The sequence below is a fragment of the Tenebrio molitor genome, chromosome 1 (assembly GCF_963966145.1).
Source record: "Tenebrio molitor chromosome 1, icTenMoli1.1, whole genome shotgun sequence".
NCBI classification, from domain to species: Eukaryota; Metazoa; Arthropoda; class Insecta; order Coleoptera; family Tenebrionidae; genus Tenebrio; species Tenebrio molitor.
In genome coordinates, this window is record NC_091046.1 from 46,695,495 (window position 1) to 46,708,602 (window position 13,108).

The 13,108-nt window shown below is 44.9% G+C and overlaps 1 protein-coding gene and 2 non-coding genes across 5 annotated transcripts; all 3 read right to left on the minus strand.

Moving 5' to 3' along the window:
* Window positions 1-8,201: 8,201 nt before the first annotated feature.
* LOC138141434 (uncharacterized) lies at window positions 8,202-10,182 on the minus strand. Of its 3 annotated transcripts, none has more exons than XM_069062134.1 (6): window positions 10,039-10,123; window positions 9,856-9,968; window positions 9,175-9,798; window positions 9,061-9,126; window positions 8,553-8,643; window positions 8,202-8,504 (listed from the first exon to the last, which is right to left on the minus strand). In XM_069062134.1, the coding sequence occupies exons 2-6, from the start codon at window positions 9,872-9,874 to the stop codon at window positions 8,369-8,371; spliced, it is 936 nt and encodes a 311-aa protein (XP_068918235.1). In that variant the 5' UTR covers window positions 9,875-9,968; window positions 10,039-10,123; the 3' UTR covers window positions 8,202-8,368. The 3 variants fall into 3 exon arrangements, with proteins under 3 accessions (XP_068918235.1, XP_068918236.1, XP_068918233.1); XM_069062135.1 differs by having other exon boundaries at window positions 9,856-9,965; window positions 10,039-10,118; XM_069062132.1 differs by lacking the exon at window positions 9,856-9,968 and having other exon boundaries at window positions 10,039-10,182.
* Window positions 9,817-9,888, minus strand: TRNAT-GGU (transfer RNA threonine (anticodon GGU)). Its single transcript has one exon. It is a non-coding gene; the product is annotated as a tRNA-Thr (tRNA).
* Window positions 10,183-11,219: 1,037 nt separating the features above from the next.
* On the minus strand, window positions 11,220-11,291 carry TRNAM-CAU (transfer RNA methionine (anticodon CAU)). Its single transcript has one exon. It is a non-coding gene; the product is annotated as a tRNA-Met (tRNA).
* Between the last annotated feature and the right edge of the window lie 1,817 nt (window positions 11,292-13,108).

Here is a 13,108-nt window from a genome sequence, read left to right on the forward strand (position 1 = left end):
ATTTTAATATGAATTTTTTCCTCCTGGCGACAACGATAAATTGAATGTCGCCTGGATGTAGGCAACCCAAAAAACACATTTCTCCCAACAAGATTTTCCTCGCTGATTGAATCATCTTTCTCCAACTTTACATGTTTTTATCGTAATATTTCTTCATGCAGTGCAACAAAAACGCATCTCCGACTTTATCGCAATTTTATTATCCTCATTACAACTTCCTGTTAATCAAAAACCGCATCAGAATATTTTTATGTGCTCGAAGTAAACATAACCTTAATTGCGCAAGAAATGTCATCGTAAAGCCGCATTGCATACTTTTTGATGATTTCATTTACGTTGTCGACAAACCAGTCCCGCTTTAAAAACCTTCTCCTGTTCTTCAAGTCTGACGATTAAAACTGCAAAACTAGTGATTTTTGGCCCCTGAAGTGGTTTTTAAAGGAAATTCTCTCAAAAAACTGTTACCAAGAGTCACTGTTGCAGATTAAACGACACAAAGATGGAAAGATGTCTGATTTGACCTTGATACGTTGTTTTCTTGAGACTGCTTCCTTAGATGGATATGCCAGTATCTCTCAAGTCTATATTTAGATCTACATTGGTGAAAATTTGTGCTCTAAAAAATAACACCTCTTCTTAAATTTGTGTTTACAATAAAAATTATTTTGGCCAACTTGAACACAACACCATTCCGACTTCTTGTGTTTATTTTTTTGGCCGTGCATAATCTGACAAGTTGCTCGTTTGTTTCCATCCCGGAAAATTTAAATTTAAGATTTGACATTACCATAAGAGATGATTATCCGAGGCTGTTGTATCGGCAATTAGTTTCTCGTCTCAAGTCAACGACAATGACGTAAAAAATATAAAAAGACAATCTTTCCTTTGATTTATTTCAAATGAAAAAATAGTAATGCACGATCTGACTCTGCGTATGTGTGGCAAAAATTTGATTTGTCTAGAGCTGGTAACGACAATCCAGTCGCAGATGTCTGAGTCGACGAAGGCATTCACGCCGCCCCCGACCCGAAACGTGCCTCCGCGCCTCGAACGCCTCCCCCCGCGCCCTTCGCGCCTCGCGAAACAGCAGCAAACGTGCCAATCTAACGCCTCATAAAATCGAACAGTAGCCCTTTGTTGCATCCAGTAGCAACGGCCGAGTCAAAGTTCACGTCAAGAGCCGTCGCCTCGACTTCTTCTCCTTCCAGCAGCAGCAGCATTCGGCACGAGCTGCCGTTGCCAACGTCTTATCTGATGACGCTCGCACAGAGACAACGTCAATGGTGATTGATTTGTCGGTGCGCTTTTTGCTCCACACAATGGTGCCGCGTCATTTTACACTTTCGTGGTTCCGCGAAGCGGGGGAATACCCTTTGTTCGGAGGGTGCAAAAACGCCGATATGCAAAAAGGAGAAACGTACTCGCATCAAGGAGTTTGCTATTATTTGTTGGAGGCTTTTTCCGATGCAAATAAATTGGTTTCGCGATCGACCTACGGAATACAATGCAGACGTGCACCAGTAAATAAATTAATTAAGCAAGGAAGGCTCTCCTAACAGTGGAGACAAGTGGTACAAAAATTAGAAATTAGACACCACTGTAAAGTACCATCGACAGTCGTTTAAGAAAGTACCACATTTATCATGAAACTATTTAATCTTAATTAGTTGCTTCGATTTGTTTTTACTTTAAATTACATGAGCTTAAAACCCCTTATTTTTAGGCAACCAAGTAATAACATCGATTCACCTTTAGTATAGTACAGTTACATATTATAGGTGTAGGTGTAGTACTGCACTACTTCATATTTTCCACCTTTAAAAAAAGAGAAAGCAATTTTGCTGTGAAAAATTTTTTGCTTGTCAAAAAATTCTCGCTGTACCTCTGGTTCGTTTTTTTTTTTTCAAAAATGCTTTTCTTCACAGCGTAAACTTGTGCAGACGACGCCGAGGGACAAACTACCACCTCGTACGTAGGTGTTAATTCGGCGGCCAATCAGACCCCGCCGCCGCCATTCCGTTCACCTCAGCGTCCATATTGACACTGCAATTGACATGATTCCACTCCTCTCCAACAAAATGAGTTTCTTTTGTCTAGTGTGTTCTCAAACAATTCACAAAACTCGTCGATAAATTCATGAAATATTCATAAAAATTCCATCCGGAACCCGTCCAATCTCTTCTCCTTCGGACAATATTAGTAGAAAATATTACCATTTTAGCAGCGGGTGGGACTGGGACCTGTTTTGTGTATTGTTGTATTTCGTAGTGGGACGTTTTTATGTCCAAACAACGAATAAATTTATCGAGCGGGGGGCGCCATAAGCCGTTTGTCATTTTTTCCCGACCGGAGCTCGTCGAAAATGACGTCACTCACCCAAAATCGCGTCTACCAACTTGGCAAAGAAAATTTTACAAAACTGTGTGTGTATCCTGGCCGCCCACGAGACCTCGACCCGCCGCCCACCGTGCAATTGTCTCAGATACAGATACTTGTCCGAGTAACGATCCCGTTCCGCCGCAAGATCGCTTTGCATAATAACAAAAAAATATTATTTATAGATAGCGATAGCTCCGGCTAGTAGGCGTTGGAAACAATCGAAACCGCCATGTCGCCTTTTAATTTTATTAATGACACCGAGCGGAATTATCTCGACGCCTACTTGCTCTCCTCTTTCGGCGCTGTGATGCAAATTTTACCGCGGGTGTCATCCGCGACCGAGGCGACACCTACAACTGTCACACAACTGTCAAACTCCGTAAAAAATGGCGGCCGCCTTAACTGGAGCAAATTCGCTGTGCATCATCAGTTAGAGTCGATCAGATTTAACGAGGCCGAATCGCGATCGGATCTTGCAAAAAGACGACGCATGTTTGCCAACCGAACGTCGCGCTAATTAATTGTTGGCCGCTTTCGAATCTGACTTCCAGGAATCGTTATTGATCTGACCTTTTCCATTGATCGATCGCGGCGAATTCGAATCGTCTCGATTGGACCAGATCGGCGCGGTAGAGTGGCCCAAACGTGACTCCGCGCTCCGAATTAATTGGAATGTGTGATTTCCACGACAAAGAGCTTTTGTGCGGCGACGATTGAATCCTGAATTCGATCAAAACGCTCCGAGACCGCCATTATTTCTTTCTCCTGTTCTGAATAACAAAACGCAGTCTAAGCCGTGATCCGATTATAATATAATCATCTCAACCCTACTTAAGAAAAGGTTACCATTAGTCACTACTTGATTAATGAGTTGTTGTACAACGGAATTAGGCGAGCGGAATGGGCCGGACTGGACGCGATTTCGAATTCCACCATTGTGCTCTGGAATCACCCATTCGCGCACCACTTGCTGCAGATGAAGTCATCTGACCCATGCTGGGCCAAATCAGCCGCTTCCTTAATTACAACTCTACTTATTGCAAGCCTTCCAATTCCCATTTGTCATTGACCACACCGAAACGTTATCACAATCATCATTATGGGTGTGTTATTACGTAGACTCTTCAGGCGTGAAGACCAAAACGTCTGGATCCACCCCTGCGACCGACCCCGCCGCGCTGGGGTTATTAGAACACGTGCAGGGCGATATTTATGTTCGACAAGTGTTCTAGGGTTGTGCTAGGAACGAACTCTCCTTCCACATTCCTTTGTCGCTTCTGACCTTGACCATTTCTGACAGACATGCAAATATCGGAACCCTCCCCGGCAGACACCAAACCTACCACTTTCCGGCAATTCATCACGGCCTAGGTCAGGGTCCTTATCACGAAAGCGAGAACAACCGAGCACAAAGGATCGGCCTCCGGGAAAATAAAAGAGCACGAGTCGTGGCCGCTTGATATATGATCTTGGTGGAGCCGGCTAAAAAGTCCAACAGTGCGGAATTGTGGAGACTCTAATCCGGTACGACTTGCACACTCGAGAGCCGTCCTTCGGGATTTGCCGAAGAAGTGCCGCAGAGAATGGAGAATGTCTCAATTGTGGGGGACCAAGCGAGGAACAATCAAGAGGAGCTTCTTCGGGGATCACCACCCAAGCGTACCCCTTCAAGATTTAGCTCTTCGGGACTCGACACTGCAGATGCAACCCCAATCGCGTCCGCGTTGTGACCATCAGAAGCCGCAGATATGCGACACACGTGACTATGCACCGGTCGACCTCCGAGCAGCTGCCCCACTGTTTTCCTCTATTTTCTTGTCTCCCGGTATCGCCACTGAGGAGATAATTAATCGAGACCAGATCCAAAACGAGGAAGTCGCCTTCGAATGCCATTCTGACCGCGACACTGCCATCTAGATTAAAACGCATCGACAATTTCACCCAGGTCTAGTAGGCGTCGACCGACCGTCAGCGATCTGGTATTTTATTGTCCGCCATTAATCACCGACACCGTTACCGATCACAGATACAGCGCCGACCTGCAGACATTTTCCGCAGAGAAACGCAGTCACGTGGACGGTACCGACCAACGACGAGCGTCGCAATTTGACGGATGTATAATCTATCAGCTGTCAGTGTCAAAACTTTGTAAAAGACCAGACTGTGTTACCCTAAAACCTGTACTTTCCGACCAACTGTATAACAATTCCCCCCACGTCAAAATTGAGGTTATGTCTGTCAGTGTGTCTAACGTAATTGAAATGTCGAACGTAGTCAATGTCAAAATTCCCTCAAAGAACAGGCTGTATCACCCTAAAACTCTATCGTAAAATCTCCCTAGATCAGATTTGAGGTTATGTCACTAATGTCAGTTTCAGGTGTCACCAAATTTTATACCAAAAGACAAGAAATAAAGACCATAATGACACTGAAAAGTGCAACTGAACATATACAGGAAAATGGGAATTTATTTAATGGATAATACAAGCAGTTTACTTATTCATCTTTAGAATCTAACCCCCAATCATCTTCCAAATATGATTCTGCGGAAAGTTGAATTATTATTGAATTGGTAGATTTCCCATCAATTACTTCCAGTCATCTCTAATCAGTTCCTCGCAGTAACGAACACCATTGGCCCATATATTAAAATTATAAAAGAAAATACCTCGAATATGTGTGCATCTTTACTGCAATTTAGCATGGTCGGTTTTTCTCTCTGCATTTCTTCACGTAATCTAATCATAGCCAATTTTTCTCGTTGTGTTAAATCCTTGTTTTTGGAAACTCATTTAACTTTTTATTTTTATTTAAATGTGATTGCGGCTTCACTAGCGCAAGCGCCTTCAGAATTCACATCAATGACTGTAATACAATTGACATTTTACGTTGCCAACCTAATTACTATCAAATAACCAGTGGCTCATACCAACCTGACAACACTTTGACAATTAATTATTAAAAAAAAAACAGACTTTACATGCTCGTATTTAAAGAGTATTTTGTAGAGCATGTACTTTCGTTAGGTACATTGAAGTGAACTTTGGAACACAACGATTTTTTGTAATGAAACACAGTTGCAGTTTAAACAATGAGGAAAACATTAATTTTTTCGGGGTTGAATACATTTTGTCGTTTTAAAGCCATCACATATGATTGCAGACGTCCAACGTATCTATTTTCGAAAAGATTTACGGAAATAAATGAGAATTTAGAAAATAGGTATTTAATATGTTTGAAGCTTTCTCACAAATCGCCTTTTTACTCAATTCAGGGTTGTCACCCTTCAACTCTTCGCAGTACCGAATCAGGGCCATTTTTTCACTCTCTGTGCACTACGAAGGCACCTTTTCAAATTTTGTGCGTTAATTTTTCAACGCAAACGCAAATGACAGCGCCGATGACCTTGCATGGCTCGACGTTGCCAACGTATATTGTGAAATGCACTTTCAATTGCTCATACCAACTTGACACTTTGACAGCTGGACTGTACATGATTGGGCTGTTGTGATCACGTGACTGAAAAATCTGTCAATCGACGTCGGAGTTCTCGTTTGACACTTTCAAATACCACAAAAGTGTACAGTTGTGACCGTTCCCGGCCAATTACTCTGAAAAAACCTCAATCAATAATCCCTCGATCATTTTCTTGCATCGGTTCCGCTCGATCGCCCCTTTTTTCCTCGCCATCTCTGCAGGTCATCCTTTACAGTTTGATCCGCTCTCGTGCCGCATAATAACGTTGTAACACAAAGACGTCATTAAACGAGATGAGATGCGTTCACGGCGCGGAACAACGGTCCTCGCCCTTGCGGGGGGAGATGCCGGGCGGGTGACCGGTCCGACCCTTTGAACCCGATACCTGCACACCAACTCGCCGTGTTTGTGTTGGTTTAACTATTTACGAGAAAAATGTGGCAGGTGTTAGCACGTAAGGAGTCCCACCCACCCTCGCCAGACTTGTGTAAACACGACCGCATCCTCCCACTCGTGGTGCTACATCTTTACAAAAAGGTTATAATAACTGTGCACACATGACGACGCGAAGACCAATAGAGAAAAGTCCAACTTGTGTAAACGGAGACGTTTTCGTCGGCAGCTCCATCAGGAAGCGACTGCACATTCGATGATCGATGGAGGTGCGCTGTAATTAGCTTTTTTTAAATCTTATTAATTGGCCTTCGCGACGGTAACGCTTCCATCAGCTTCTTCAATGCGCGCTTGACGGCTTTGTCTCGAGGAGACGGCGCTGCCAACCAGTAAATTGCAATTCTGCGGCCATGCAAAAATCCAAATTAATCAACAATCTGCGAGTCGTCGTGAAAAGACACTTTTTAATCTTCTGGAAGGAGGAAAAAGAAACAACTGGCCGATGGAACATGTGTCAGCTTAGTCACGCCGTGTCGCACCTATTCCATTATTTTTTGAGCCATCCTTTATCTCAGCGCGAGCGTAATTTACCGACATTAGCTTTAATGCACCGGCATAAATCTGGTCCAGATTAAGATTTATCTCCCGGTCAGTCCATTTACATATTGGGCCTGTCTGGCTTGTCCGGTTTATTGAAATTTATTGTAATCGTTCGATCGGTTACGATATGGAATTATGGATAATCGCCTAACGGACTCGTCCACCAAAGAGTCCTCGAGCTCTTTCCTCCATCGTGTAAAATTAGCCCGTCCTAATTCGACCGTGTCGGTTCTAATCTCGATCGTTCGTGTTTTTGGGAGCACCACGAGATGGGTGGCATTCCTCACCATCCGTTAGTCTATCAACGCGTCGCACTATCTACGAGTGCAGTTTGAAGGGTTCCAAAAACCGCGGTACCACTTTCCATAAGCCGCCATTATGGAATCGATCGCTCCTAATAAGGCCCCGGAATTTGTAATTCAAAAGGAACAAAAAAACCCGCCCCAACAAAGTATTATAATGAGGTCGGATGATACAAAACCAACATCATTACAGCGTCTGCACTACGTGTATACACACAGACACCCATTACGCATTCTAAGGCACAAAAACCAAATGAAAGGAGGCGGCGAGGCGTTCTTGTATGAATAAGAAGCGACGCGATACACGCACGCATTAACAAGGGTTGAATGTCGATCCCTCGCCGGCTACCGAGACACCCTTTCATTTGGACATTTTTTTGGACGCTTTTTACCGGAGGCCCGATTCAAATAACATGTCCTCGCGAGAGGTGGCACGCCACCTCGTGACTCTGTCAAATCTTGAAGGTTTTTATCGCTGTTTGTCAACAGATTCGAAGAAATTCAACCGGGAAGCATCGATCAAGAGCTTCGCCACATGTTTCAGCAATGTGCGGAGGGTCAGAGGTCGTCAATCTCGAAATGTATCCAGCCGGTCGTGCCGCACAATTCCAAAACGCGGAAAACCGCCAAATTGTTGTTGGGTAATGATGATGACCCAGTTCTCATCTCCTCGGCGGGTATCGGTGCGAGATGATTAATCTGCGATGGTTCGGGTGACCCAGAGAAGCGAAACCTTGCGAGGACTCCGGTAAAAGTTAAGTCGCATCCAGTCAAGGCTCCACTATCGTGGAGAAAAGCTCGAATTCCTTTTTGAAAATTCGACTTTCGATCGTTAACTGTCAAAAAATGGGCGTGGAAAACGTTCGGGGGCGGGATTACGGTCACGTGACCGCGTCCGCGCTGGCGATTGGCGCGCCCGCGCCACGTGGCTCTCTCCCCTGGCAACCGCTCTAATTACCCCAATTAAGACAATTGCCGGTACTAATCGAGCCGACCCACATTCGGTTTCGGGACTGCTTCCCGGTGCGCAGCAACACAACCAACACCGACTCGGGGGCACTGTATATTTCCAGAAACAAAGAACCGTCCATAAATAATGCATGAACACATCCAAATATATCACAGCGGGGCCGAAATGATACTTATCCATATTGGGTTCTAGACGTGGGGCATTGTTGAGGTCGCATCGTCACGCTGTGAGGCCCGAAGACGCGCCGTTATTGACCACCGCTGGTGGCGAGGCTCGGCACCAGTTTCACCTCGGTCGGAGGCGGCGTCACCAGCGATGGCGGAGTGACCTGGCCGCCGCGGCGCCGGATCATGTCCACGAACAGGTCGGTCAAGCAGTCGTAACTGGAAATGGGGGATGAGGAGGAATCGAACGACAGGCGGAGGAGTTACGCTTCTTCGATGAAGAACTCTTTGGAGACGGCGCCTTCGGTCGAGAGCGGCGGGTTCTGGTCGAACGAGCAGATGCCGAGGGTCTTCATACCTTCAACAAGCGTTGTAGTGATTTGCGGTATGCGAATGGATTTGCCGCCTCCTCCAGATTTGTAAATTTGACATTTGACAGTTCATGCTTGTCAGTTTTTCGCGTTCGAAAGAATTTTTCCTTCTTTTAGGCAACCAACTAAGATACAAGAAACATTTGTAATAACCTTGTATTAAAATAATTGCTAAATCGCAGAGGAGGCGGCTTGTACTGATGTGCCATCGAGATAACACAATCTGCAGAAAAATCGCGTTAATTAGAGCTGATGGGAACCACCGAGTCCGTAGGACGCCAATAGCGACGTCAATAAATAAAACGACAAGGTTAGATCCGGTGGAGATAACCCCCGAAAAATGAAAACTCGCACGGATCAAATCTGGACGGTACGGTGGCTGTTCAGCGTTTGGTCCCTCTCACCGGACTCGTACTGCTCCACTTCGATGAATCCGGTCCTCATGCGGTCCATCAGATAGAAAAGTTGTTCTGAAACGTGTCAGTTGCGGCCAAAATCGCACAAGAAATATTGGTCACCTAGGTGGGGCTTCTCGAAGAGCAGGGGCGGATTCCCGAACCCGGACCTGTACAGCAAGCACCTATCCAGCAGGTCGATCAAAAACTGTATCGGATTGTCCGGCAGCTCGCTCAACATGTGCGCTATCAAGAACTGGAAGAACTCGAAGATCTTGTGCTGTCTGAAGTACCTCCGCGCCATCCGCATCGCCTGGGTCATCCTCTCGTCGGCCACCGACTCGACCTCCCCCTCGATCGACTCGGGTTGCTCTTCGGGCGGCTCCCCCGGCTCGTACTCCTCCGTGGCCTCGGCCAACCCCATCAGGTACTGCAACGAGGGGGACTTGACGCTCATCATGTCCGAGTCCATGGTGAAGGACGTCGACTTGCTTTGCATCTTGAAGGTGTGCACTTTGCCCGAGTCCATCGAGCCCAACGACGAACATTCGTAGTCTTCGCCTTTGTCGTAGCGCGCCAGGAGCATCTGGCGGCGCTGCTCGTCGTCGAGGAGGGCCCTCTGGAGGGACTCCAGGTTGCGGATGCCGAACCCGGTGACCAACATCGAGCGCAGGGGCGGCTTCTTCGCGGCGGACATGGAGGACGACGAGGTGGTGGTCAAGCTGGCGCCAGCCGAGAGGGTGCTATCTGCGGAAAAAAAGGTAACAGCAGAGCGTGGTTTCGATCCACGGACCGCTGGGTTACCGGCCCAGAGCGCTACCATTGCGCCACTCTGCTTGTTGGTAAGGGCGGCAAAACCGGATTTCTTCCATAGATTGATTTATTGACAAATGATAAATATCAACAGTGTTAATCTTCTTTGATTATTATCAACAAATGAGGATAACTCAAAAAGAATCTTTTTAAATTAGTTTAATTAGTTCTTACGGCTCGGCTGCTCCAGGAAATATTTGTAAAGGTCGCCATAGATGTGGCAGGGCTCTATGAACGGTCGAGGACTGCTGGCTTCCTCCATCTTGTTCTCGAAGAACTGTCAATAAATGACGTTTTATGTTACTTAGCAACCGGAAAAAATTTGAAGTGATGAAATCATCAACATTTATTGGATCGAGCTTCCAAAAGAAATAAAATACTTATTGGCAATAATTTGTCGTCTTCTCCACGATAAATGAATGCGCCATAAATCGGGGCGGTAACGGTGACATTCTCCAGTATGACGCACGGTTTCTAGAAATTTATAACTCTATTAAACGCCGAATGATTTATGCCAGATATTAAAACGAGTGTTCGCACTTGAATATTTTCTCCATTATTGGCAATTTATTTTTTAATTCTTCTCAAGGTGAGAAAAATTTCGTCAACACTGGACCAGACGCTCTAGGTCGATTATCTTCATTAATAAAACATCGACGAACGTTTCTGAAATAATAAATGAGAGCACTGGACATAAATTTTCGTCAAATTATGGAGTAATGCGGCCCCTCGGCTACAGATAATTAACCGATAAAAATGACGGAGCAATTTAAGTCAAGATGGATCAAATGAAACCATTAATAATATTGCAACAGGTTCTCCATAAAATTTCAAATATGTCGGGTATGCGACAATTAAATCAGTTGTTTACGCAACTTGCGTGGAAAACACTACTTTTTTTACAAGTGGGAAGTCGACGCGCGCGAACGCAGCGTAAAAAAATTATCAAATATCGTGGTTGCGACTTTCACTGTTTCTTCTCCCTGATCAGTTTGTATATTTTAATGTCGTCTGAGACCAAATTTGAAATATTAATGAGCAACTAGTTCACCCCTCGTCAAAACTAACGGCTTCACACTTCCTGGACATGATCTCCCACTTACAGATGTTTATCTTCTCCGTCAACGTACACATCCATTTTTCTGGGAAAGCATTTTAAATTCTAATTTTAATTCACCCCTCGAGAAAAAGTTCACAGACGAGTCATAAAATCCCCCCACTTTTAAAAAATTCTCCAGTTCCTTCTTTAATATTATTTTTTGAAAATAATAAACAACAGTGTTACGAACAAGTGTTTTTTGTGTTGATTGTCTTGATGAATAGTATTTTTAAAAGCAATTTAAAAAAAAAGTATGTAGCAGAGCGTGGTTTCGATCCACGGACCTCTGGGTTATGGGCCCAGCACGCTTCCACTGCGCCACTCTGCTTGTTGAACTAGGTTCTGTTGAGTCCGAACATGCGGTACACCTAATCACAAGGTTATGTAAAATCTCAATAATTATTATTTAGATTAGATTTCGATTAATTGAATGTCAAGTATGAACGTGTCAGTCTCGAAGCTGTCGTAAAATGCGTCTGGTATGCTAATTCGGGCATTTATCACCTGAACACGTCACCTGGGACTGTTGACCGTCGGCGAAATACCTAATTCAATTTGTTTGAAATTTATGTTGTCAAACAAATGTTTAAACATTGTTGGGTCAGATCTGGGCCGATGGCGATAAATCAAAAATAATTGCTACGATTGGTATTGATGTGTTCGTCGGAGCGAGAAAAATGTAGGCCCCGCCAGTTATTATGAAAATTAGAAATATGCAAATATGGTAATTATGACTATTGGGAAAATATGTTCGTGATAATGGCGATAATGCGGCGGGGCCACAACATAAAAAAATAAATTATGAACGATTATTTTGGCAAATCCGCCGTGACGTAACGTTTGGGTATCAGTTTTCAAATTAAAACCGATTTATAGGAGCTTCGCCGCATCAATACAATCCCATCTTCGGCAAACTTTGAACTCCCGCAGCGACGAAAACGTCGTCGAGCTCCCGCGATTCTTATTTTCGCAAATTTGAATAACAGAATTGTGCGGCGAAATGTCACCGGCCCCATAAAAGCAACCAGCAGCGCCGCCGAAAATATTTGCCAACACCGTGTAGACGCGACTACCAGATGCTGGATGCAAAACGAATCGTTGCGGTTCTTTTCTTCATACAGAGCGGCGAGGAAAACGGTGAACTAAACAAATACCTCTGTTGTCGCGCAAAGAAACCAGTTAAGAACTAATTGCGGCTTTAATGGACCTTTGTGCGCGGCCGAGGTGCGATGAATAAAAACATGAGCTTTGGTGCAAACTAACAGAATTCTTCTGTTGTCGGTCAAAGACACAGCATCTCATCTGATAAAAAAAAATTATTGGATAAACGAAATTCTTTCTGGCGCACCTGCCCTTTCGCGATCCCTTATTTGGGCCACCGAAACGGCCCCATTACGCTCGACCGTCTCCATTGTGTAAGCGGTTGTTAAACCGTTTTAAATGCCCTAAAAGGCCTAATGACAGGTTACAAAATGGTTAAATGCGGCCCTGCTATCGCCTCTCTTCTCCGAAAATATTAAGTGCCATTATCGATTAATGACGGTCGGTTTTACGAATTCTTCCACAAACTGGCACCACTTTCTCTCTTTGTCCTGATCTAGAAACAGATCTAGAAATGTGTGTCTAGGTACCCGCGGTGGCCATAAATCAGTCACGACTCATTATCTTCGTCTTAATTGGAAGAACGCCGGTGGACTAGTGCGAATGCCCGAAATGCTGATGGCTCGTTATGTGCTAATGGGCGTTACGCAACTTGTAAAATTCTCCCGTTTGTGACGTCACACGCGCCACTTTCTCTGGCGCTCGGATTGTGCACGCGAGGCCGTTCTTGTGGGTGTTGTTCTGGTTTGGGCAGCGCCACTTTCTCGTAATTAATTCGACAAAAGTGCATTCGGCAGCGACGGGAAACGCGCGGAGAAAACACTGTCGCCGCCGACGATAAAGTTTGTTGGCCCCGGCTCATTATCTATCCCGGTCTGGACGTCATCGAGCTAACACCATAAATTTCGCATTTGTTACGTGAGCAACGTGCGATCACCGTCTATCGGATACTTTCCGGGCATAAAACCGCCGTATTTACGGCCAGACTGTCACATTGTGGGGCGCTGGAGGCGCTTTGCCCGTGCGACAGCCTCTGCTAGAGAC